This window comes from Anarrhichthys ocellatus, unplaced genomic scaffold (genome assembly GCF_004355925.1).
Source record: "Anarrhichthys ocellatus isolate YVR2014 unplaced genomic scaffold, GSC_Weel_1.0 scaffold40, whole genome shotgun sequence".
In the NCBI taxonomy this organism is placed as follows: Eukaryota; Metazoa; Chordata; class Actinopteri; order Perciformes; family Anarhichadidae; genus Anarrhichthys; species Anarrhichthys ocellatus.
In genome coordinates this window covers 4280720-4307200 of record NW_022280070.1, presented here as the reverse complement: position 1 = coordinate 4307200, position 26481 = coordinate 4280720, and the positions used below count along the sequence as shown (strand labels likewise).

The 26481-nt window shown below is 40.6% G+C and overlaps 4 protein-coding genes across 5 annotated transcripts; 3 read left to right on the top strand and 1 right to left on the bottom strand.

Annotated features, from left to right (window-relative positions):
• Positions 1-10: 10 nt before the first annotated feature.
• On the bottom strand, positions 11-7546 carry ush1ga (Usher syndrome 1Ga (autosomal recessive)). Of its 2 annotated transcripts, XM_031867833.1 has the most exons (4): positions 7030-7546; positions 3451-3904; positions 1821-2617; positions 11-1691 (listed from the first exon to the last, which is right to left on the bottom strand). In XM_031867833.1, the coding sequence occupies exons 1-4, from the start codon at positions 7191-7193 to the stop codon at positions 1688-1690; spliced, it is 1419 nt and encodes a 472-aa protein (XP_031723693.1). In that variant the 5' UTR covers positions 7194-7546; the 3' UTR covers positions 11-1687. The 2 variants fall into 2 exon arrangements, with proteins under 2 accessions (XP_031723693.1, XP_031723691.1); XM_031867831.1 differs by lacking the exon at positions 11-1691 and having other exon boundaries at positions 1817-2617.
• A 1767-nt stretch (positions 7547-9313) lies between these two features.
• On the top strand, positions 9314-12799 carry LOC116394709 (proton channel OTOP2-like). Its single transcript, XM_031867978.1, has 6 exons — positions 9314-9756; positions 9842-9978; positions 10064-10122; positions 10809-10951; positions 11050-11894; positions 11982-12799. The coding sequence occupies exons 1-6, from the start codon at positions 9321-9323 to the stop codon at positions 12150-12152; spliced, it is 1791 nt and encodes a 596-aa protein (XP_031723838.1). The 5' UTR covers positions 9314-9320; the 3' UTR covers positions 12153-12799.
• A 212-nt stretch (positions 12800-13011) lies between these two features.
• LOC116394647 (Golgi apparatus membrane protein TVP23 homolog B) lies at positions 13012-16240 on the top strand. The gene is made up of 7 exons (XM_031867897.1): positions 13012-13095; positions 13265-13332; positions 13413-13557; positions 14384-14473; positions 14942-15067; positions 15154-15282; positions 15367-16240. The coding sequence occupies exons 1-7, from the start codon at positions 13084-13086 to the stop codon at positions 15391-15393; spliced, it is 597 nt and encodes a 198-aa protein (XP_031723757.1). The 5' UTR covers positions 13012-13083; the 3' UTR covers positions 15394-16240.
• Positions 16241-21906: 5666 nt separating this feature from the next.
• On the top strand, positions 21907-25713 carry LOC116394706 (inward rectifier potassium channel 16-like). Its single transcript, XM_031867974.1, has 2 exons — positions 21907-22028; positions 24529-25713. The coding sequence occupies exon 2, from the start codon at positions 24551-24553 to the stop codon at positions 25691-25693; it is 1143 nt and encodes a 380-aa protein (XP_031723834.1). The 5' UTR covers positions 21907-22028; positions 24529-24550; the 3' UTR covers positions 25694-25713.
• Positions 25714-26481: the final 768 nt, after the last annotated feature.

The following is a 26481-nucleotide window of genomic DNA, read 5'->3' as shown; positions in this document are numbered from 1 at the left end:
CTGGCTTCTGTCACCAATAAGATAAATAGTTTAATAAAAACACAAGTAAAGTCTTTGTAAAGTAGCGTATGGTTAGGGATGCTACAGGACCCATGTGGGAGTGTCACACTGTTTCCTTCTGATAACAATGTCATGTAAGAGGCATGGCGTTTCCAGACAATGACACTTATCTACAGTAGAACTTCCTGACTTTGTGTACAGAGACAACAATGATGCTTGGCTTTGGTGTGCATGCAGCATGAGAGGATTGTCACAATGACTGAAGATGCCAAAACAAGTATATTCCGGTCTCTGGGTCTGTCTCTCTCTCTCTCGCACCTAAATCCCACATACCAAAGTCTTGGCAGAGGTGTAAAATGATGTCTTTGTAAACAGGTAGCAACTGAGACAGGATTAACACTGACCTGTAAAAACTATGACTACATACAAACAGTGAATATTAGTTACACTCTACATTAATAGGAACTCAATTCATTTACATGTTTGGTTCACTACTGAGTGAGTATACTATACCTTATAGTAGGGATTTAGAAATACTATTCCCAGTATCCCCCAAAATGTGAATGAAGACATGACCTTAGTGGTAACCATGGCCCTGCTTTATAAAGGCACATCTTACAGTTTACTCTGTGTCTCCAATTTGAGCTACTCTGCAGGTGAAATATAGTAAGTAGAGTGCAGTGACGAGAGCAAAACATATGGATCTATATCAGTTAAGTAATTCACAGCATTAAAACATTAGTATTTATTATTTTAAATCCACCTAAATGTTAAAAAAATGTAGATTATAAACACCAACATATGCTCCTGTGCAGATGTTATTTAAAAAAATACTTAAGATACAAAGAGTTGGAAGACTGTCATATTGTCAAGACTAACACGAGTGATATACAAAGGTTAATAAATCCGTATGGACTGAACATGCAAAATATAGAACTGCAACATGCTATATTGTGTATTATAAGATATTGTGCTTTCACCTTCTACAGTAAATCAGAACCGTAATCTCAATGAACAATTGGCCTGCATTTGACAGCGAGCCACACATGGACTGACATGGCTTGCTGTATGTAAACATTTACAGAGGTGGAATAAGGAAACAGTCGAGTGGCTCTGGGTGAAAATGTTGCTCAGACTATTGCAATTGAAACTGTTCATAATAAAGTTACAATAAAGTTAATGTCAAAAAGTATTTAAGACAAAAGACACTTTTAAGCAAAGGCACAGGCACTAGCAATGCAGGCACATGAGGTGGTAGGATTTACCCCACAGGGGCCAACACATTCAGGGGATATGGACCCCCACAATCAGTTCTCTGTTAACTATACCAAATGGCATACAGTGGACACTGCACTCTGATGATTGCCTTTCAGTTTTTTTTAAACTTGCAGTGCAGGGGACTTCAACCAACCCACATACAGAGATATTTACAGTGATCCTCCTGAGGCTAACAAGATGCTGTAAAAGGATCCTGTAAGGAATTAGTCTCACACTCGTCTCTTCTTGCTTGACATATTCCTCTTGACAGTGTCCTTTCTGCTTTGTTACCGCTGAGGTACCAGGAGAGGTAAATCATTGGGCCCCCCCCCCCCCCCCTGTCCATACGTGACATTCAATCCACAATGCTCCACTGACCTTTAAGCCTGGATGAGCACATGGCAGGAGGGGCCATCTACAGCAACTTTTATTATCTGCAAGACAGAATGAAGACAAGAGGAGAAACGGTTTGTATCCGAAGATGATTTGCAAACACAGCATAACAAACTATATGCCCAAATATTTCCTCACAACACTGTACAACTGAAAATCCTGTCACTCACAGTTCTGTGTCCTCAATGCAGTCTGGGTCCTCTATGGTCTCCAGCCGTCGCTTGCAGGCATCCAAGATCTTTTTCCTTGGTCCTAAGGGGATGTGGATACTCTTAAGGTCGTGATCAGAGCATAGCAACAGTGCTTCAAGGTCAATCTTCTCCCTCTTGAAAATGGAGAAGAAGTCAATCATGTTCTGTGTGGCGAGGAAGACCTCCAGAGCGCTTGTGTGAGCCTCATCATCATCGTCCAGCCCTAATTCCACTTCTTCCCAGGGCAGCTCCTCCACATTCCTCTCTTGAAGGCTGCGTGCACTGCCGATGCTGTCTTCATCTGCATTCGGGTATTGGTGCAGCCGACTGCGTAAACGCACATTATTGCCTGACCGGTCTGCACTGTCCTCATCCCGGCCACCGATGTCAAACATCCCCCCACTCACATAGTTTCTCCTAAAGACCATGGCGCCCAGACCGGGCCTATTGAACAGGGAATCATGTCCCGAGTCAGTGCTGATCTCAGAGTAGTCTACATCAGGCCCGTGGAGGTCCGGCTCACTAATGGCACGTGAAATGGCATCGTAATTTTCTCTGGGGAACATGTCACGGATATTGCGACGGCCACGGTCCTTTGGGCTGACGTAAGTCCCCTGTTTGACAAACATGACATCGCTGCCCAGCTGAAGTCCGGAGAGGGAGCGCACACTCTTCCTCCCATCCTCGTAGATTTTAAATGTCCCATCTCCTTGCTTCCTCTTCTCCAGCTTCCTCTGAATCTTTGTCTTCCCTCGGTTTGTGGCATGAAGAGTAGCCTAACAGGACATGAATAAATATAGTAATTAGGCACAATATCACATGAGAGGATTAGATTTTCCAGACATAACTAGTAACCAAATGTCCGGGTTCAATTCATGTCAAAATGCTGGCCATGCTAGTGGGCTATTGCAGTAGGTCCACCACTGAAATATCTCAACAACTATGGATGGATTGGGGACATTCATGGTCCCCAGAGGATGTATACCTCTGCCATCGGTGATCCATCTAGTTCCGTCTAGAGCCACCACGAAGTTGACATTCTCGGTTTTTAATGACATATCTTGACAACTATTGGATGGATTGCATTGACATTTTGAACAGACATTCATGGTGCCCAGGTGATAAATTGTAACAACTTTGGTAAACTCTGTACTTTTCCTCTAACACAATTGTCAGGCCAAAATTCCCACTTGTCTGATATTTTGGTTAATGACCAAATACTTTCAAAACCTGTGATGCGAGACTGGAGTTGGAGTAGAGAGACAACCGGATTGTTTCACAAGTAGCCAGTTTACAAGCTAATTTTAAACCAATATAAAGCTAAACCCTCATCAGGCGGTAGCCGGATTCCCAGATTGGATTTCAGCCAATGCATTCCGCCTCTTTTGATCTCCACATGGAGTGCTTAATTGTTAGCAATGTCACTGTGAACATGTTAGCATTTAGCTTAGTCTTGTCTTGTAGTTAGGAGTAGGAATTGTAAAACATTTTACAGTAAAACTATGCAAAAAAATGAAAATAAAAGAAAAAATTGAAAAACTAAACAATGCGAACGTGTAAAACAAAGAGACTCTGTCCTTAAAGAATAGGTAGAAAAAAACCTGCTGACCTGAGAATATGGCACACTGACTGTGGCTACATTTAAGTTGTGCAGCTTGTGGCTAACAGAGCTGCTGGTGTAACTGGAAAAGCTCATGACGTCTGACACAGAAGCCTCAGAAGTCTCTTTATGAAATCTCCGCTCCATGAGTTTGTGGTGTTTCTTCTGCATCTTCACACACTCCTTGATCCGCCGCTCAGCATCGCGAACCGCCCGGTCCTTCATCTTGCTGACCAGCTTCGTGTTGAGGCCCGTCTGCTTGGTGGCGATGGTATCCAGGTAGCGGACGCAATCCATGTGATTCTTTGTGGCGGCCATGTCCAATGGCGTGTGGTAGTCGTTGTCCAGGCACCAAATGTTGGCACCGAAAGACACCAGGAAGAAAAGGCAGTTGAGGTGACCATTGGCAGCTGCCAGGTGGAGCGGTGTGTTCCCCCATATGTCACACTTGTCAGGGTTTCCTCTGTGGGCCAACAGAAAGATGTTAGATATTATATTTTGACTCAGGGGATTTCAGATTTACCAAATAAATGTCTCCAGTTCTTGTTCAGACTGTTAGTAAGGTTATGGATACCGGTTCCCTCCTTGGCCCTCTGTTTAGATGACTCACTCATGAGTAAGCATTTGATCTTTTGATTATTTTTTCAGCACTGACCTGTCATCCGTGGGTTGTTAATGGGGCCTTATTTAATAATTTATAGTCCAAACACCACATTGCCCTTTTGTAAAACCAACCATACAATAGATCTTATCGACATTTTCTTTCTTTTGACCATTTGGCAAATAGAAGGTTTGATTAAAACAATCTGTCAAAAGGGAATGTACTGTTATGCAGGGGCCATAACTACAACTATAAGCAACGTTTACTCTTGGCTGGCAGTCCACGACCTTAGGGTTACCTCTTTGTGTGCTGCACTGTTGCTGCCTTTTCTGTAACATGACCACATGCTTGCCAGCACCACTGCTACACTACCTGTATCCAGTTTCAGGGGAGGCCTAATAGGTTGCGCCTGACTCAAAAAGGACAACCGTGCGTGATGTCACGCTGAGTTCCTCAAGTCAAAACATAACAGTATCACAGCTGTATGGATGACGTGGAGGGCAGAGGTGTATGGAGCTTTCTTATTTTCCTTTCGCATCATGAGCCTGCTACGCAAATCTACAGTGTGCGAGCGCATACGTTTGCTCATTATTCACACTTTCAAATAGTATTCCATTAAGCGTCTAACTGATAGTATCGTTTAAAAAAACAAAACAGGATTTATTAATGGTATACAGCTTGTCTGTGTCCATCACAACTAAATATTGCAACAATACATTAAACTTTAACTTTTTTCCATTTATATTTTCAGTTTAGAGTCATCTGTATGGTCTCACACCACCTGAAATGACATGTTTACTGATCTGTCTTGTCCCTGTCTTCCAATGTAGCCTCGTACAGTCTGCTGAATATTTGATACGATGGATTGTGAAGCTACTGTCGAAGTGCAAATGTATTATTGATGGATTGTGTTGTAAGGTTTTTGCAGGGAATGCGTGTCTGCAGGACCCAACCTGGGCAGCGATTAGCGAAGTGAAGTCTCACTCTGATTTCAGCCCCCTTGCTCATTTTTGTCTGCACAGGATTGGCTTCAAAATGCTCAGAAAGCAAAGCAGCTTTAGGATCAGGAGGTGCTTGAGTTCAAATGTATGGAAATGGTTGTCATCAGTGTGCATGATGGACAGCCCAGAACACGACAATAAAGCAATAATCAAACAAAGGAATTGCAATGTTATTCCTGCGCTGAGATACATGAAGGAACATCAAATGCTATTTAAGAAAGATAAACAGCCATTAGCTATGTTCAAATTTTATTTTGAAAATAAATATTTATCACCCTCAGATTATGCAATATGCTTGTGGTAGAGACCATCTAAGATGACAGCTTTACATGTCATAATTTATGTCTGTCCTACTAAAGACCGCAGTGGTGATAGTTCTGCCCACTTAACCATTCCCTGACCTTCATCACATTATGGGCTGTTTGCCTCTTCACTTCCTATGACAGCTTGATGTTACAGCAGACTGCTCGGTGCAATATACTTGTCAAATAGAGCACTGCATGGCATCTTTCCCATGAAATCGTCAAGCAGCATTAAACTTATCTTCATTATATCCCAGGGTCTCACAAGTTTGGTGCCTTAGTGAAACATTATGACAGTTATGTTTAATTGTAATACCTCATGTCAATCAGGACTTTATCTGCCATCAATAGAGGAATATATATGTTCTTGGCAGCAGAATGACGCCAAAGCCTTGTTTACACTTATTACACCGTGGCAAATAGGGAATTTAGTATTATCACATAAGCCTTCCTTTGTTGCCTGTGTGTTTTAAGAAAACTTTAAATAAAATAAATGTCCTCAAATCACATATTTTGCATTCAATAAACCAAATGCTGATGAATGATGTTGTCTCACAAACTTTACTCAATTAAGCAGATTCATAATGGGCCCCATTTTTCTGGCTGACAGCAAACCAGGTCAGCCAGAATAGATGAGGAATGGGATGTTCATGACTACCAAAAACATTTGCACACTTTGCTGGAGTAAGGCCAGCATTTATACCATGACGCAGCCTCCTAAAATGATCTGCTGTTAATTTGATGAATCGTTTTCTTCCGCCTGTGATGATATCAAATTGGTAGTTAAAATTGATGAAATGAAATGTTTCCTTTTTCCATTAACGTTAATGATTCAGGAATGAGTAATTATAAGTCTCTTTATGGGACAACATAGATGTTTTAGCTGTTATACAGTAAAAAATGTCACTGAATGTAGCACTAGAATAACGTTTTGTACTCGTCATTAATATCTCAACGATTCGTTCCATGTATTGGTGCTTTTTTTAATGAACAGTGTCATGTTAAATGCAATGGAGGTGCTAAATATTACACAGCCCATAGTTCTATGTGGCTTTGCAAAATGACAAATCTCCTGCTATGACATATTGGTAATGATCTTTCAGATGATCATAAAGTTACAATGTTAAGAAAATATCTGGTGAAAGCTAAATGTAGTTGACAATGTTTAATATCAGTGTAAAATGTATGATGCAAATAAAGCCCCGTCTCTGAAATGGTGCATAGGCCTGTTTCATCTTGAAATACCCCTCTAGCCTAACATGGGTATTTTTCAGACATGCCGAAATACAACTGAATAGTTGCCAAACAGGTAAAAGGGCTCTTCTTAGCCAGGAGCTAAGCCTGAGGTTATATTGTTGATATTTGTCAGAGCCCCTCCTCCTCTCCTCTGGGTATGTTAAACTCAAAAACATTGCTGGACCCTGTAAAAAAGGTGACCTATAGTTACTGGTGTATTGTTACTTTAGTTGCTAAATTTGTATACTGCGAAACATGACTTTCATTTGGGGTTATTGTTTACCTATTTCTACCCAATCTGACAGCGCAAATTGTTTGTAATAAGCAAGAAAAATGATAAAATACGTGCTCTAAAATGTTCAATACCTATTTCGAATTACTGAAGATGGACACCGTGGTACGCACACGCATGCACTAAGTCACACAGATACCAATACTTTCTACCCACCCCCTCGCTGCGATCAGCCGCAGAGTCTCCAGGTTGCCGTGATAAGCAGCCCACAGCGTCGGTGTCATGCCATCCTCATCCTGCGCGTTGAGATCCTTCCGAGTCGCCTCCTTCAGCAGGTCCAGGTAGCCATCCCGGGCCGCCTTGTGGTACCTGTCATTCATGGTGCAGAATTAATCCTCCCTGCTCGACTCCATTCCGTTTCATCAACACCACCATCATCGTCGTCGTCATGCGGCGATGTAGTGGGAGCAGACCGGCTGAAGTCCCAATTCGTTCCGCAGTCGCCACAGAGCCAGTCGCTGCTGATCAGTGGAGGAGCGCGTCGGTGGTATCCAGGGACGCCACGGTGCACTCCAGCGTGCGGGTAACAGTGCTCCCGGTGGCCGAGGTGGACCAAAAAAAAGACCTTCAACAACCTACAACACATATACAATATGAGTGCTTAAATATCAAAGAGAAATAAATGTTGTACCCCTAACTGAGGAGTCATTTTTGATTTAATGATGTCCCCATTGATCTCTCCTCTGGTGTATCTGAGGCTGTCAATAATGACTGTAAAAAGACAATATCCTGAAATGCTGACATACACTCATTTGCCAGTTCATCGGGTACATCCAGCTGAAACTAATGCAATCTAATGCAACAGACCTGCAAATAAACCTCCCTTCATAAAGGTCTTCATATTCAGTTTTAGAGAGGTGTTGATGCAACTTGTCATTTCTCCATGATGTAGTTTAATGCACCTCTTCAGTCAATGTACACGTTAATGGCTGGTTCAAAAACAATATACATTTTACGTTTCTATTCAATCTGAAAACATTTCTGAAACCTTTCAAACTCATTCATCCGGAATAAACTTCAAGACACACTGAAGCTGTCTACACTTGTGCAGGGTATTATTAGCACAGACACTTGAGAACACAAGTATTGCTGTCTCACTGTGAGAAATGAGGAAGAGTTACTCCGGTGTGTATTTTGTCAGCTTTCTTCTGAATAAACCCATTGTTCCCACTTTAAACTTTCCATTCCTGGTGGTGTTTTATTCAACAACATTTTTGCAGACAAAAGAGTTCATTGAGTGTCGCAAGGCGAAAGTCCCTCACTCCCAGACCCACCCCGATGAAAAGGACATCGATTATCTATCTATCTGAAATAAGAAGCGACGCTGGAGTTCTCTGAAACGTCCATAACAATGGGCACCGATAGCGCCCAGGCTTTTCATGTCCTACACCTCAGGCGTTCTGCAGAGACACATGACGCATGGGGCACGTTTCTTCATTGAGCATTCTGCATTAATGAGAACTGGGAGTATTCCCTTCAAGCACCGAATTAAAAAGATAAAGAGTTTTACACGCCAAAGCCTGTTTAGAGAATTTAGATCGTGTTTAGAGTGCGATGTAGCTGCATGGGGTCAGCCGCAGCAAAAAGGCCATCAAGTTGAACACGACACAACTCATAAAGCTTCTAAAATATATGAATGCAAAAATATTATGGGGGGAAAAAAAACATGCTTTGATGCAGTTTTGTTTTACCTTACGTTCGCATTTATTTTGCGCATACTGTTAGGACTTATACAACCGAAAGCCCTGGAATACAAATGTATCGTGTAATATCAAAGAAATGCAGTTTATCCGAAAAGCAACCGGTTTCTTGTATTTTGGAATACGTGAGAAAAGGTTTTTCGTGGAAACATCTTTTGAACTTTACTTGAATATTTTGTGCAAAACACGCTGTGTTTGGTGATAATATGGTGTTATTCATAACAGTTGACATTTATGGCTGCACACGTGCTCAGTAAACCACGGCGTTTCTGACGAGGTATAAAAACCGTGATGGCTCAGACAGTGTGATTCTCAGGATCACACTGCATCAGGTAAGTTTACAGGTATCCTGAAACCTATACCTTCATTAAGAAGGTCACTGCTTTGTCGGATTGTCATAAGAGCGTCATATTTTTTCTAACAAGAGCATGCACGTTATTATATTTCACCTGTCCTGGTGTTAAAGTCTTTTATCATAGATGGAGAGGGATAGTGTAGATTACTTCCCTCATAGCTTATTCATGCAAACATGTTTTTTGGATTCTCACTCTGTACAGCACTATAAACATGCAAATTAAATCCCATTTGCTGATTTGAAACTACTCTTTTGTGTCTGTTGTTTCGCTGGGATCTGCCTTTATTTATAGGGAGCTAGTGAGTGGGTGTAGCAGTTAAACCTGTAACGTTTAAGAGGGAACCAGGTGCAGCAAACGACTCATTTGTGAATAGGCTTTAGAGAAGGGAAGGATGTGTTTAGCCACCGGCTACCAATGCGACTGTTTGACCCATGGCAATCCCTGTGAACCATGCAGGATGTCGGCCAAAGACAGGGAGACGGAGGAGGCCAGCCTGTCCAACAACATCAATGTGCCGAGTCAAGTGGAGGGCACGTGCGAGCCCGACCCGAACATCCCTTCCGCTGGAGCCCTGAAGGACAGGGGCCGAAACTGGGGCTGGATGCTGTCCGGGATCATTTGTGTGAACGTCTTGATCCTGGGCTGCGCCCTGGTCAGCGGCAGTGCCAACAACAATGTAAAGATCGGCAGCGCTGACCTGCAGGTCTTCCTCATCCTCCTCCTCCTCCTCACCTCCATCTGGATGGTTTACTATCTCATCTACACGGCCAGGAAAGACAATGCTGTTGATTACAAGGACGGCCATGCTGGACCTGTATGGCTCCGGGGTAAGTAACTGTTGCACATCTTCAGACTAAAGTGTTTTGTATTTGCTGAGAATGTTCAAACTAAGTTTGCTCGTTGCTCCTTCAGGAGGACTTGTGCTATTTGGATTGCTCAGCATCGTCATGGATATTTTCAAGATAGCCAGCTATGCGGGCTTCCTCCACTGCGATTCTGCCGTTAAGGTTGCATTTCCTGTGGTGCAACTTGTCTTCGTAATTGTGCAGGTAAAAATGCATAAAGACATTAATTCGTTAACTCAAGTCTTTATCATTGCAAAATGATTAATACAATTGTGCTATCAATTTGCAGACATACTTTTTGTGGATGCACGCGAAGGCATGTGTGCAGCTACAAAGGAACATTACACGGTATGTAATTAATGGACCACTCACCGTGTTCTACTTAAAAAATGAACCCTTCTCCTTTAGCATTTTGTGTTTTAGTTGTAGCCGCAGTTCTGATCTTGTATTACTGTCAAAATCTGAAATTTCTCCTCATTGGCAAACCTTGAAATTATGCAATCAGTATTATTTCTATTGCATTTATCTGAAAGAGTGCTGCAAACAACGGTTATTTTTATTATTGATCATTCTGCAGATAGTTTTCTTGATTGGTCGATTAATCATTTGGCCGATAAAATGTCAAGAATAGTGTAAAATGTTTATCACAATTCCCCAGAGCTCACGTTGACATGTTTTAAAAAACCCAAAGATATTCAGATTACTATCATAGAGGACTAAGACTAAGTATTCACCTTAATATAGCAAAACTCAAACTATTAATCGATTATAAAAATAGTTTCCAGTTATTTTTCTGTCAATTGACTTATTGACTGACGTCTTAGCACTAAACTGTAATAAGACATTGTGGTTTGACAAGCCAAATTAAATTAAAAGCAAGACTATTATTACTTGGTGGATACTGATTTTTAATGTTGCCCCTTGAATTCTGTATAAATCAGACACTAAAGCAGACCATTAAAAAAGAAAAGAAAATCAACACTGTTTTAGTCTGATCATTTTTTCTTTTGATTCCCTCTTGTCTTCTTATTTAGCTGCGGGCTGATGCTCACCCTCTCCACAAATCTAGTTGTGTGGATGACTGCGGTCACCGAGGAGTCCCTACACCAAACAACATATCCCGAATATCCGAGCAACGACACCAAAAACTCAGGACGAAGCCTGTTCATCAGCAAAGGTAATTAAAGCAGATGCATCAATCAAAGCAGATATAGTGACGAGTAAAGTACCACAACTTAATACTTCTGTCTACCTGTGCCCCGTCATGTCTTACAGCGGGTTACGGAGACGAAACGTGCAAGTGCAGCCACACTTCATGTAGCATCTTCAAGGAGGCCTACTACTACTTGTACCCCTTCAATATTGAGTACAGTCTCTTTGCCTCAGCCATGGCATACATCATGTGGAAAAACGTGGGCAGAGTAACAGAAGAACACGATCACCACATCAAATTCCGTATGAAGGATATATTTATCGGTCCTGTGGCAGGAGTTCTCTTGGTGGCGTCGGGCCTGGCAACCTTCATCGTGTATGAGATGGAAATGGTTAACGGAGATATTGATGACGACCGGAAGGATAAAGCAGTGATGATGCACTTTATCATGAATATAGTGATAGTGACCCTGATGTCCGTCTCCACTGTGATCGGCTGTGCCATCTACAAGGTGGACCACAGGGAGCACGTATCAGAGAAAAGCCCCACGCGGAGCCTGGATGTGGGGCTGCTGGTCGGAGCCTCGCTGGGGCAGTTCATCATCAGCTACTTCACCATCGTAGCGATGGCTGCAACTGGAGCCAAAGGCTACCTGAACAGGCTCAACCTGGCCTGGGCGATCCTGATGGTGATCCAACTCGGCCTGCAGAACTTTTTCATTGTGGAAGGGCTACATCGGGAGCCCTTCCACGAGGTGCACCAGATCACTGTGGTTGCAAATCCATATGTGCTGCAGCCGAGCAAAGACCTGAGCACCTTTGAAGGATCAGACATGGACACAAAGCCCAGTCCGGTACTCGCAGCACACAGCCCGCACGCACACATGGCCGGGCACAAGCCCAAACTGTTGTGGAAGAGACGGATTTTGAAGGAGGTCTGTGCCTTTCTGCTGCTGGGCAACGTCATAGTGAGTAACGCTCTCCCTTACACTCTCAAAGTTACTGCTTGAAAATGCACCGCATGCTAAGCCTGTTCTCCTTTCTGTCTTTAACAGCTGTGGATCATGCCGGCATTCGGTGCTCGTCCCCAATTTGACCACGACACTGAAACGGAATTCTATAAATTCAACATGTGGGCTGCGATTGTAAATATTGGACTTCCCTTTGGCATTTTTTACCGCATGCATTCAGTCGCCAGTCTGTTTGAGGTTTTTCTGACCTCATAACGCATGCTGGAGCTCACGGCAGCCCACTGTTTTGACAATATAAAGCTGTTTTGTATAAATTGTAGTTTGTTTTGATGTGTCTTTGTTATTTCTCTCTACATTTGTGAAGTGCACGTTTGTCAAACAATGTTTCTCATGATGTTAAAGCTTGAATATGCAACAATGTAAATGTATTCAAAATATCATTGTCAGAAGTCAAACAATAATTGCGATGTTAATCTTTTGTGACATCAATTATTATCATTATTAGTAACACATTATTTGCAGTATACAGCTGTAGTGATCAACCCAATTTTATAATTTTCTGACATTTTGTAGAGCAAATGATTAATTGATTTAATCGAGAAAATAATTGGTAGCTTAATGGATAATGAAAAAATGTGTTGTTTGCAGTCCTAATTATCATCTTTTTGGGACTGAATCTACTGTATACTGTATCTGAAAAGGGTTTTTTGGGGGTAATAGATGTTTTACCTTATTGTTGATTGGCCACTATTTAATTAAACATAGATTGTGGACATCCTACTACGTTATGTTGTTTGAATCAAAAATAATCTATGCAATTTAAGTTTTGTAAGTTTGAACTGGTTGAAATAAGTGCCACTTGGGTGTGATTTTGTGCAAAATACCAAAAACAATAAATCTAATAAAACCTATGGTCACTTCATTAATTAAACACATGAAATAAAAGCTCTCCCATAGCTTTTGGAAGATCTTACGAGCTTGAAATAAAAGCATCTATCTACACTGGAACAATATGCGACATAAATTCATAGAATGTATACAAGAAGCAGAAATAGCTATTCATTTGGGCTGATGTGTTCGTCTTACCTTTGAGTCAGGCACATTTAAAGCCACCCTTCCTTTGGGTCCTTAGCATAAGGTTTTGTTTACAACCACGTCACCAGGAAATACATCCGCAAGTTTCAACATGCTGAGACAGGTGATCGGTCCTAAATTTGACTTTTGTGATAACTCATAAACAGTATTGGCTTTTGAATGTAGTGTAACTCGACTGCTGTGATTTAAATTACAAACAAATCCATGGAAACGGATATCTGGAAGATGAGCATTAGCGTTAACCTGATAATGTATTTATTTTACGTTAACAGGACTCGCAAGACGCTCCTCTCTTTGGGGAAGAGGACGGTGACATAAGAGCCAGAAAGTCCAACATTAGGTGAGATGTGTGAGGGTACTTCGGTCCTAAGTGACTGTCCTGTTCTCAACAAACGCTTTATCATCAAATCTGTGTTTCAGACACCCGCTGGTCTCCTTCTTCCATCTCTTCTTCCGAACAAGTGCCATCTTGGTCTACTTACTGTGCGACATCTTCAGCAGTCGTTTCATTGCCTGTATGGTCACCATCATCCTCCTGCTGTCATGTGACTTCTGGACCGTGAAGGTGAGCGGGTCGGGTGGATTACTGGATGTGGAAAATAAATAATCCAAAATCATGCGTCGGTTTTATACACGACACCTTGTTTGTGTCACGCGAGGAGCTGCAACTAGTTTATTTTACGACGCTGAAGTTAGCTTCAGGTTCGCAGCTTCCGATTCTGCAGTTCTAGACCATATTGGACCAGGTCCAGATCAAAACCCACTATACTTTATGCTATATTTTAATCTGGACCTAGTTCAACTTGGTCTGCATATAACAAAAAGAAAGAATAAAGCTTTCAGAAATCTGAAGCTGTTTTTTAAAGACTATTTGGGATAATCTAGTCCAGATTTGACTTGATTAATTATAGTGGTTTTGGATCTGGACCTTGTCAAAACAGTGGAATCTCCCCTTTTTGCCTTTTCACAAATATAATAAAGCTTTCACACATTTGAAAGTGTGTTCCCGACAGAAGGAGAATCTGTTGGTTCAGTTTAATATAACTTTCCACTTAACTGTCAAATCCAAACGCTGCGAATCAGAAGCTAACTTCACATTGCGATCAGTACCAATACATCTGAAAGTTATTGTCACAATTAATCAATCGTTTGTTTAAAAATGCCCCAAAGAAGTGAGAAAGTTCCCACATTATTTTAGCATCTAATCCTCTCATTAAAGAAGCCGTTCCAATAGTTGCAGATCAAGTTTTTACTTTTATCGGCTATTTTTTTTGTTTTTTTGTCATTGAATCTCCATGTTCCGTGTTGGATTACATCTTGGGTTATTTAGTGAATATTTGGAGGTTTATGTTGTTAATGACAAATCAAAGTAAATGCGCTTTCCCCCTCAGAATGTATCTGGCAGATTGTTGGTGGGCCTTCGCTGGTGGAATCAAGTGGATACCAATGGAAAGAGCCACTGGGTGTTTGAGTCAAAGAAGGTAAGCAGAAGGTACATAGATACATTCCTTAAAGACCCAGCGGGCATTTGCACGGAGCTCTTTGCGGCCCAAGAGAAAAATACAGCTTTCTTAACAAAGGTTTGGAGGAGTAAAGACACACATTTGGAAAAACAACATCTTTTGTAAGCTAAACCGTCTCAACACATTTCTTTTTTTAATACATATTATTCAGTGTGACTTTGGCAGCAAGCAGCTGGAAAGTACTAGAGGTTTCGGTAAATACACGGATGTTCATTGTAACTCAGAGGTGACTGTGCTCCCGTATGTGCATCCTGTTTGTTTCACAGTGTAATGGAGCTGCATGACCTTATTAGACAATTGAAGATGGTGTAACATAGAACGGCTGCATTGTCCTCTCTTAGAAATGTCACCGTACGGACATTGGACATGAATTTCCAAAGAATAAACCAGTTGTTTTTTTTAATCTTGGATTTTTTTTGTAAACAGACGCACAGTCTGAACACGACGTCCAGTGCCGAGTCCCGGATCTTCTGGCTCGGACTCATCGTGTGCCCCATCTTCTGGATAATGTTTGTGTTCAGCACCATCTTCTCTTTCAAGATGAAATGGCTGGTCAGTTCGGTGCTTTTCAAAGTGAACGTCTATTCAATTTCCGTCTTAAATAGTTGCTAATTGTTGGTCCGTGTCTTGTCCCCCAGGCTGTAGTGCTCATGGGCTTGGTATTACAATGGGCAAACTTGTACGGCTACATCAGATGCAAGTTCGGTGGACAGACCAACCTGAGAAACATGGCACAGAACTATCTTGGTGCCCAGATTTTTAAACAGGTATGTGAAGAGAAATAACACTTAGCTTTTTTGTCTGAATGCCATGATGCATTAACTGTTGCATTTATATTTGTTTCACAAAAGGCAATGAAAAAGACAGAGGAACCTTGAAGTTGAAGAGGACGAACCGTCTGCAGTGTGATGGACACATTATTGTACCTGTTGGTCTTTTCTGAGTGTGAAAGTGTTTTTGATACAACTGATTTTGTGTCGGGGTTTTTTTCCTCTGAAATCATTGACTGACTGATTAATTCAGGAATAATTTCCAGACTTTCTATTAATGCAAATAAAAAAAAAAACAATAGTTGCTGTTGAGAATAAATTGCATACAGTAGTTTTGTCAGTTCAGAGCACAGGTAGACTGATACTTGTAACTGATGTAAGGTTATTGTGAAATGTAAACCCTGACTGGTAAACTGAGTTCACCACAAAACTGGCAAAGTCCCTAACAGGCTTTAATTTGTTTTAAAATAGCAGTTAATGAGGTAATGTTTAGATTCCGGAGTCTTGATTAGATTTCGATCAAGGGCAGTTTTGTCTTTAGAAAATGAAAGCATTATTTTTTACATTACACTTTTGTAACTTTTGACGTCTCAGCATCTCTGAATGTATACTGTTGGGAAAAGAGCTTTGGGGGACAATTAAATATATAGAGATAGATGTGTTACCTTATTGTGCTACTATTTAAACTATAGGGGCGGGGATCTTACTGCTGCTTTATGTTGTTTTAATCAAACTTTATAAAATATTGTGATAAATGATATTGGGATATGGCAGGGAGAAGTTGGTGAAGTGTATAATGTTTAGCTACAAGTGCCACTTGGTTGTGAGTTTACACAAAAACTGACGATTTACCCTGGACATCTCTGAAATTGTTGTTTTACAAAAACATAATAAATACAAGAATAAACTCATGACTGTCATTTCTGGCTGGAAGTGTCAACATTATGTTATTAAAACCAATAGAATATATATTCGCCTCTCATTAGCTGTCCTTCAACAGCCTTTGTTTAATGTTGGACATAAACAGAATTGTGAATTATTAAGCTCAACTGTTTTTATCTAAAGTAATGAAGTGCAGCAGGTCACCTGTCTGCAGTGAATGATTACACCATGAGGTGGCAACGACAGCGCATCAGTGTTTACCAGAGGCCACGCAGCTTCATCCGTCTTTTCCTTACATTTAATATATTTTTTTGTATTTTTATAGACATACTATAATATAAGCAGAGGGTGTTATTCAATATCAGAAAATCTTCACGAATAAAATCTCATGTTGAGGGCTGAAGGAACATGGCTTTGTCATGTGTCCAGATGTTCCAGTTTTAAATAAAATATATATATATGTAAAAGAATAGATATGTATGAAATCTGTTTTATGCTTCATATAATATAGAAATCTCATTTATTACCATTAGTCAATCGATTGATTTATGTATTTTGTAATTCAAACACATTGGAAAGGGATGTTTTTCCTCCCTTTATGCGCAAAACAAATCAAACTGAGATCGTAACACAAAAAGCACAATACACGACGAACCGCGAGCTAGTTGAACCGTTGCACCACTAACACTTCCATAACTCATGTCACTCAAAATAATATCAGGAGCGAAGGATTAATTCATTTATTTGTTTTGACTTTCAGAAATATGCCCACACACATCTTTATCAGACATCTACAGATTAACTATACGAGTACAAATGAGAACCACGGTATTTGACACAATATAAAGAATGCGAGGTTAAATACGTGTAATAAATGTGTGCAGAGATTAGCATTTTGAAATCTGAACAGCTCAGTTTGTGATTGTGATTAGTACCAGAAATCAAAATGGTCAACTGAACATTTATAGCTTGCCATCACACAAGTCATGGCAATAAAGTATACACCGCCAAAACTGAAGTAGAGCAGGAAGATTGTCTGGTCCACTTTGTTGGCAAACATCAGATATCTGTTACTTTCCAGTGTCTTGGCATCCAGAGCGTCCAGGAAGTTGACCACCTTTCTGAGCATTTGACTGTAGTCTTCTAGGCCATTCAGCTGAATGGCACTAATGTCAGCTTTGGCTTCTGTAGGGAATGAAGCAGAATGAATCAGAACAGGTCATACACATTGTTTTTTTTTGTTTAAAATCAAGATGTGAGCATCAAAATACCCTTCTCAAAATCAACAACTTCCTCACCCTCATCCTCCTTCAGGTCCTTGTTTCCTGTGTTTTCCGAGAATGACCCTCCCCAGCAGCAGCTGAAAAGGTGGCCGCCATCTGTGGCCATCTTTGTCAGCAGCATGGACAGCAACATGCTCACCACCAAGAGGATCAGACACACAGAGAAGTGGATTCCTGCGGCACAGACGAGACAGTTAGAGACTCAAACTGCGATGCCGTTCATGTATTTGGTTTGCGAGTGTTTGTGACATGCTGACTGACGGATGACGGGGCTGCACTGGCCGTCTCCAGGGAGCCGATCGTTGAGGATGACGAGGAACATGGTGAAGCTGAGCACCAGTGTGACCTTAAAACAGTTGCGTTCACCGCCTCCCAGCGGCAGAGCGAAGCTGACCATATCGGCTATGATGATCAGCATACTGGGCAGCAGTAGTGTTATGAAGGGGTTGGTAGATTTAATGCTCAATTCAACCTGAGGAGTGTGGCAGACAGAGTTTCATGGTACAATATAGAAACTGCATTTTATTGTTTGTAGAACTCCTGGCTTAAATACAAGTATGTGATTCGGGAAAATGGTGAATACTTTATTTTCTGCCAGTGTCTCGTGCATATTTTTTTCTCGATTGATCAATTTGTAGTTTATTTTCACAAAATGGCAGAAAATAGTGAAAAATGTCCATTATAAGTTCTCATAGATGTTCAAATTACTTAATTTGTCCTGCCAGCAGTCTGAAACTCAAGTATATTACATCTACTATCACAGCTGACGAAGAAACGCAACAAATCCTCACATCTGAGAAGCTGGAATCAGGGAAAGTTTGATGATTATTGATGTCAAAATACTTGCAGATTCATTTGAGATTTATTGATTACTATGTCGCAATCAAACAATTGCTGTTTTGTTTTTGTAAAGTTAAATACCGTTAGATTAATACCACTATTGCAAGAATTTGGTGAATCATTATTTAAAGTATAAATGACTATTATACATGCTCACAAACTCACCATGAGGTAATCGCGGTCCCTTCTTAATTTCTTGAGGGTCACATTGTCAGTTCTCCAATCTCCATGGGACCCATCAACATTAATTATTCTACCGAATACCAGATCTGTACCACATCCTGAAAGAAAAGGCTTCTTTAAAAGAGCACTCCACTGACAGAGCATTGACTGACTCATTACGGGCAGTTTAAAAAAATAAAAAAAATAAAATCTAAATCATCTTTTACATCCAAACATTGCGCCTACTTTACCCACAATGCAACATGCCCTCCAACAGTTTGTTCAGAGATACTGGTGTGTTAAGCTAGCAGCAACTAATGTAGCCTCATTTGACACTGCACAACACTTTATTATGGCAATGCCCTAATAATTGGAAAATCATCTAAAAAGCATTAAAAAAACCAAAAGGAAATGAATCAATATCTTCTTAAGAATTAACACAGATGTGTAGAATTATGAAATTAAGCCAGTTAACACATTATGACTTAACAGCCAATGTGCTCTAAGACTTTGATAAAATACTGTGTATTTGTATTAGTGAATTGCTGAGCTCACCTTGGTTGGACCAGCTTTGGATCGCAACAGGACATTCATCACTAGCGAAGGGATAGTTGAACAGGTTGACTTCACAGTTCACCTCTGCATTTATGATCACAGTGTGCTCCACTGTGCCATTACTGTGTACCAGCAGATCACGGGAGTTGTGAGACATAGTTGTTTTTATTCTACACAGGTGAGAAACAACAGATGTGTGGGATGAATATCAAGAAGTCCATGAGTTGAATTTGCGATGATAGTTGGATTATGTTATGTAACTTACCCATTTGTGACATGGAGTTCTGGGGTCCAGATTTTATCCACTGGCAGGGTCAGTTGATGAAATTTGTAAACTGACGTGTTCCATCCCAACTCAGGATCTGTCCACACCTGTGGTTTCAAATCAAAATGATTGTGACTGAAACATACTCTCTGTTTCTTTTTGTCCATTTGTTAGCATCTAGGAGCTTACAATTATGGCTAGCAGACGACTTGTGATCTGGAGAGTCTTTATGTCCTGTTAATAAAAAGATAACAAATGTGGTTATGCAGAGCGTCAACTCCATTGGATTGCTGGTGGGAATGAATCGGTCATTGTCTGACAATTTTGCTCAGATGACCATTTTGTCTTCCTGCATGTATTTATTACCCGATCAAAATAAATTCTCAAAACATCTTCAACATGTTGACATTAATAAGACTTAGGAATAATAACAATAGTTGTAATTTTAGTGAATAAAAGGAGAAACAAATAGGAATTCGCAGTAGAAAATTTATGAAACAATACTTACAACTGACAGAGTCTGGTACTCAATGAGCGGCACGTAAATCTTGTGGGTGCAGTTTTCATTTTGTGGCTGAGATAGATATTCTTTCTGAATCAATATTTCAGCCAGACATCGGCGATTTGTGCAGCTGGCAAGTCCACCACCTGAAATTAGAGATAAAAGATTTGTTAAATACTTCTGCCATTCTACTGCCTCTCTAAACATTGTTTTGTGAAATATCTATACACTTACCTACTGTTAGCAGAGTCAGTAAGACGACTGCCTTCCACAGGCTGTGGGTGAGAAATCTCAACATTTCTGGCTGTTAGACTTTGCGTGTGGTTGATAACTGCAGATTGACTTCCAGCTGTGTTCCATCCCTTCAGGTTTCAGCCTAACATTGCACTTAAATAGGCCCGACTGTGACGTTTAACCACATGTTTACAATTAGGCACATGCACAAGACAATAGGGAGAACACCATGCCTGTCCAGCGTATCGCTCAGTGATCCTGTGTAAACAGTCAGAACACAAGTGCAATAATCTCACTGTCTGTTTACCTGCCAGCAGACACTGATAACTGGCATTATAGCTCGTCAGGATATTCTGTATTATAATGGGACTGTGGCTGGAGTCACCGGAGGCCGCCAACAATGGAGACCCGAGTTAACATGAATGTCTCCCAGTCATGGATGCAGGACAGCCATTATCCATACATTTGTTTTGACAGCTGGATGAAGTATTCAGGTTTTTGTCTGTTTTTTAATTATTTGTTTGATTTGACAATAAGGCCCATAAGCTCATTACATTGTATAAAAGTAATTAGAATTTCCATTCATGTTAGATTGCATCATATTTATTTTGTATAAGTCTTACATGATGGGGTTGTCATCTGCAATTATATAGATTTAACATATCTATAAAATAGATGAGTGACATTTGCTTAAGTGTTATTCTCTAATAAGTTCTAATTTCATTAGTAGTAGTTTATTTTTCAGCTGTATTTGTGCGTGTAGTTCTTTTTTTCATTCCTTTTTACAACCTTGACCTGTTATAGTAATATCTTGAGTGATTATCAATTTTTTTTAATTGTATCGGCAGGCAGTGTTATTTTTTGTGTATTTTGTGTTGATGGCAGCTTCATACTTTGTTAAAAGTCAGATTTATAGCGAATACGTTTGTGTTGGAAAAAAATATCATGCATGTGGGGTAAGAGCAGTTTAAAAAGGTACTAAAAAGAAATATGAGAATTTCGAATTTCAAATCCGAAGCAGGCATAAATAAACCAAAAACAATTTCCAGACTACACACACACACACACACACACACACACACCCACACACACACACACACTGGATATCTTTAAAATGTTGGATGTTGTGCACCACATGGTGCATTAATAAATTACTTTTCTGTCCTGTACCTTTACAGTTTATGTACTGCAGTAATGGAAGTAAAACTGTTTTCCTTCTGTCTGTTTTCACTCAGTCGTTTTATAGTTGCTGCCTGTAAATGACAGACTGATGAACTATTCTTTCCAGGTTATCTCTCAGAGGAATGTCTCTTATCTGTCTTCACACATCATCTTAAACAACCAATACGTGATGAATGAGGCAGGATTCACAGTGTCAGGGGGGGGGGGGGGGGGGGGGGGTGTCATGTTCTATTTATAAAAACACAATAAGGTTGTTTTGATGGTGTTGACCTCTTTGTGACAGCTTTGGATGCTCTTATGACCGCAATAAAAGTGGTTTAAAAGGTAAGTGTGTCCTTGCGGCTCAATTGTGATAGCTCTTGTCTTATCACAACCAAATTGAGGACAACTGAGACAAAGACAGCGTCTCCACCTTATGGAGCAAAGGTTAACTTTCTGTCTAATGAGTCATGGAAATCCAAAGAGAAATGACTCAAATATACATAGCTGCAAAATGATCTATATGCTATCAATATTTCTCTGCCTTTGTCGTTTTCTGGCAGACCATTTAAATTACGCAATTTCTATTTCCTCATCCAGAAGCAAACAGAGGGCATTTGGTGGTTCGTTAGCGACCTTTTAAAAGTATTCCATAGGTCATAAATTCTTCCAGATTGTCAAATAGGGTTCAGAGGGAAGGGATTGCTGTGATATCAGAACAAAATGGGACTTTGCTTGAGGACCAGGCCGGCCCCCGACACTCTGAGGTTACTTCCACTGTGGCAACACATCGTTTAATGCTCGGCAGAACTGATGGGCTTATGAGACACCTGAAGAAACTCCAATTTCTACTTTGAAAGTAAGTTGAATATTTAAACATACTATGTTTTTTTTCTTAACATTTATGTACTTTAAGTACTAAATGACAATTGTGACATAAATAAAGATTTCAAGTGTCTATGTAGAGGAGAAAATCAAATTGACTTTGTGTTTTTACAAACTCTCATGGAGGTAAACATTGTGGTAAAAAGATTTTACTAGACTAATTGAAAAGAAGCTTTTAAGTTAAGAAAATAATTACAAATGTATTGGAGTAGGTACAAAACTCCACAGAATAATACTCAACTGAATAAACACAGAATAATGAACAGAACAGAATAATATTAACAGGGTCAAGCCAGTCGGAAGGAAAATAATTAAAAACAAGTTGCAATAATTAAACATTAACTCATTGACAAACAAATATAACAGCAAATATTAAGTATTGTCACGACACAATGATACATCATTAAATACACTATAGCATGGGAACAAGTGACTATTTTACTTTTTAAATATCTCAGCTTCATATGTTTGTGAATTCATGTTAACTATGTGGAAACATCAACATCAACTGTAGTTATTGGAATTTGTATGAGCATTTTCCCTCATATAGCCTAAGAAAATACAACACAAAATAATACATACAGTGAGAGGTATAACATAAATATGAAAGAAAACATCCAGTAAATCTGCAGGAATCATAAAATGTAATTCAGACTCAAGCTTATTAGTCCAACACAGCCTGCAGAGTCAGATTCAGTAGCTCACAATGTACTCACATAGTGTCTTACACTGTATACAGAAACAGAATAATATTGGAACCACTATCCACTGAACCATAACAACATTAGCTACTCTTGGTAAGTTTCCCTGCTCACTGTCCTGTAAGCTGTTCTCGTCCTCCTCCGTGGACTCAGTGGTTGCTGTGTGGAAATTAACTGTGTGAAACCTGTGAGACTTATGAAGACTTCAACCACTTATGAGAGTGCATGTTGACTTGGTAACTTGCTGTTTTTCGATGCATTTTCCTCTATTTCCCTCCTATTGAGGCATTAACAGTCAATGCAAGAGATATATAGGTCAGATTTTCTATGACTTTCTATAATAACATTTTTGAGTGCTAATACCAACAAGTATACAGCGCTATAACCATATTATAAGGCATTATAAGTTTAAGTAGACATGGTTGTCATAGAAAGTGTACTGATAAATGTGTATTTGAATTGTGTCTGCTTTTTTTTGTTTTACCAAGTTTTTTAAACTTTTATTTGCAGTTTTGCTCCTGCATGAAGGTGACTATTTTTACAATCTTTGAATTTTTCAGTCCGAGTATTTTTGTTGACAGGAAGCTATTTTAAACTACAGTAAAACTGACATTGATCTGACAGACAGGAACACCGTGTTTTAATGACTTAGCACTGTTGCAAGTTTTAGACGTGATAAACCATTTAAAACCGAGATAAACATCAGCTACATGTTCTCAGCCGACTCAATTAAGCAATAAAACTCTAGATAAAAGTCTGATAGACTTCTTGCTCGGAAGGACATGGCTTAAAAATAACCACATTGATCAGTGAGTGAGTCAACTCAGCATTGTGCGCTCAAACATAACCTTGATAGTGAGCCTTTCATCAGTGACAACTCAATCTGCTGTCAGATTACTGAAGTACAGTAAAACAAAGTGTTAACAGTGTCCTGACTTTGGTGTTGATACTGAAAAGAAGGTGGTTAAAGTTTGACATTTGAGGAAACATTTGGAGGTGAAAGCTGTTAGAGGTGGTTGGAGGATAATAATTTACCCTCATGAGGACCAAAATAGAGGCCGAGGTTTTGCATAATTTACCGACACATACTTTCTCAGGACTTGTGGATAAACGTCCGAATATATAAACACTTCATGGCCTCCCTCAAAAGCCATTTCCCAAAACCAAGTGTTCCAGTCTGACAATATGACGGACAGCCTTCGGACTTTTCCATCATTGTTATCATGGAAAATATTCGCAACATGTTCTATTGACATTGTATATTATAATGCTCAGTTTATGGTGTGTTGAATTATGAAATTAATTTCAATTTGTCTTTATGAATTCTATAACTGTGTTCACGATTCGTACTAGGAGTGACAATTGTAATTTATGCATTAGCTCAAATACTTCCAGTAGCATTTTTAATCCTCTGCATGATTACATGTGGTCATAATGCAGACATTAGTTTTATATGAAAAGCTTTTAGCACAACAGATTTGTACAGTGTCCAGACTGTAATGGACCTTGTGGTAAATAATCAACCAGTGAGAAACATTTTTCATTCCCAGAGCTGGGCACTGCACAAGTCATCTGCTGCTGATAGCCCGAGGCACGGAGTGACCTAGGCTGCTTGCTCAAACATGAAGGATTCAGCTCAACAAACAAGCCTGAGAGCCTTTTACATTTCAGTCACTTGTAATGAGTAAAATACTGTCACTCCTGTCCATGCCAAGACAACTGTCATCCTTACATGCCTAACATACCTTCTATTGCACGCTCGTCTTTGTACAGGAAACTGAAAGGCAGCCCCAGCATGGAGAGGGGTGAGCAGGTCGTCATCGATACCTACGACACTACAATCCACACAATGGGCTGTAAAAATAAGGGCAAGTGGCTGCGCTACATGCAGAAAGATGGCAGGTTCCCTGTGGTTTTCCAGAAGGCCCCTGGAGAATGGAGCCCGTACCTGATGGACATCTTCACTACTCTAGTGGAGATCCGCTGGAGGGTGATGTTCCTCGTCTTTTTCCTCTCCTACATTCTCTCTTGGCTCTTTTTCGGTCTCTGTTTTTGGCTCATTGCATATGTGCACGGGGACGTTAGCGATGTCGATAACGCACCCTGCGTGGACAACGTGCGTGGCTTCACCGGAGCCTTTATGTTCTCAATGGAGACCCAGGCGACTATTGGCTATGGCTTCAGGGGGATGACCGAGAACTGTATTGTAGCCATTATTGTGGTGACAGTTCAAGATGTGTTTAGCTGCCTCCTTGACACCATCATCATTGGTATTGTTGTTGCTAAAATGGCATGTGCACGTAAAAGAGCTCAGACGGTTGGCTTCAGCAGATGTGCAGTGGTCAACCTGCGAGACGGCAATCTTTGTCTGTCATGGCGACTTGGGGACTTCAGGGGAAATCACATCCTGGAGGGTGTCGCCAGGGCCATGCTAGTCCGCTATGTGAAACAGCCACTGGGGTCTATTGCGATGTCATACCAGGACCTGCACATCCAGAACAGAGACATCGTCCTCGCCACACCGGCCACCATCATCCACAAGGTGGAGCCTGGCAGTCCCCTCTACAGCCTGGGCCCCGACGACCTGCTGGGGGATGACTTTGAGCTGGTGGTGTCTTTCACCTACACCGGCGACTCTACAGGTATGCTCCACCAGACTCGAACCTCATACACACCAGCAGACATCCGCTGGGGCCAGCGCTTTCGGGAAATGTTGAAACAGGGCAAGAGGCACTACAAGGTGGACTATGCTCTGTTCAACGTGACCACGAGGGTGCCGGTGCCCCTGATCAGTGCAGAGGAGTTTCACAGGAGAGGATGTCCGGTAGAGGGCAGTCAGTCCCGTGGTCCTCTCCTTGCATCAAGCAAGAGGATCGGACGCACTCGCACGGTGAACCCTGACATCACTGAGGAAGTGATGCAGCAAACCCATTTGTAGAGTAGTAAGGTGCACTTGTGATGGACACTTTGATAAGATGTACTCTTGTAAATATATTTATATGTGACTTACAATACATTGTTCATAACCTGTTTTAATTCTTTAGATGAATACAATTCATTGCTACAAATGTTAGACAAATAAAGTTGTCCTTGTGTAGCTCACCCACTTAATTCCAGGTTTGTTACATGATTAACTTTGAATACCTCTTAAATGTAACATCTGATGATCCCTTTGAATGGGAGGTGAATTGGCGAGGTTTACTAAATTATAAACTTAGGACGTGTCAGATTTGGCCATATAACTCTGGCTAGGGTGCAAGAGGGGCCAAGTTCGCTTGTTGTTGAGCTTTACTGTTATTGCAAGTATAAAACTCATTTATACTGCATTTATGCCATGACACTATAAGCGTTATTTTACAACATGTATCGCAATACGCAGTCAACATGAAATTACAATGCTTGAATGCAATAACAAATATTATTCATACTGAAACCCGGTGATTCACACCTCTAAAATGTCCTGGTGACCGAAAGAAAGTAAAACAAAATAATACTCAGGTTTTTATATATCAGTTTGGTACTCACAAACTACTCACAAATTGTCTGTAGCCTACTCACTGTTCCTTAAAACTCAGTAAACTGTCCGGCGGTGGAACCGGCCCGAGGCTCTATGTATGTGCAAAGCGCAGGTTCCTGGCCATGCAGTCGCGCGCCCTCTGCACCTCTGCTGCAGCATCGGGTGTGACATCATCTGACACACACTAGAAACACACGGCTCAGTTTCAC

Coding starts and splice junctions, on each gene's coding strand:
- ush1ga (XM_031867833.1), bottom strand. CDS start 7,193: ATGAATGACAGGTACCACAAGGCGGCCCGGGATGGCTACCTGGACCTG. Junction 3,905..7,029: donor CGGCTGATCGCAGCGAGGGG/GTGGGTAGAAAG, acceptor GTTGGCCCACAG/AGGAAACCCTGACAAGTGTG. Junction 2,618..3,450: donor TCAGTGTGCCATATTCTCAG/GTCAGCAGGTTT, acceptor ATGTCCTGTTAG/GCTACTCTTCATGCCACAAA.
- LOC116394709 (XM_031867978.1), top strand. CDS start 9,321: ATGTGTTTAGCCACCGGCTACCAATGCGACTGTTTGACCCATGGCAAT. Junction 9,979..10,063: donor TTGTCTTCGTAATTGTGCAG/GTAAAAATGCAT, acceptor ATCAATTTGCAG/ACATACTTTTTGTGGATGCA. Junction 10,123..10,808: donor CTACAAAGGAACATTACACG/GTATGTAATTAA, acceptor CTTCTTATTTAG/CTGCGGGCTGATGCTCACCC.
- LOC116394647 (XM_031867897.1), top strand. Junction 14,474..14,941: donor GGGTGTTTGAGTCAAAGAAG/GTAAGCAGAAGG, acceptor TTTTGTAAACAG/ACGCACAGTCTGAACACGAC. Junction 15,068..15,153: donor CTTTCAAGATGAAATGGCTG/GTCAGTTCGGTG, acceptor CTTGTCCCCCAG/GCTGTAGTGCTCATGGGCTT.
- LOC116394706 (XM_031867974.1), top strand. CDS start 24,551: ATGGAGAGGGGTGAGCAGGTCGTCATCGATACCTACGACACTACAATC.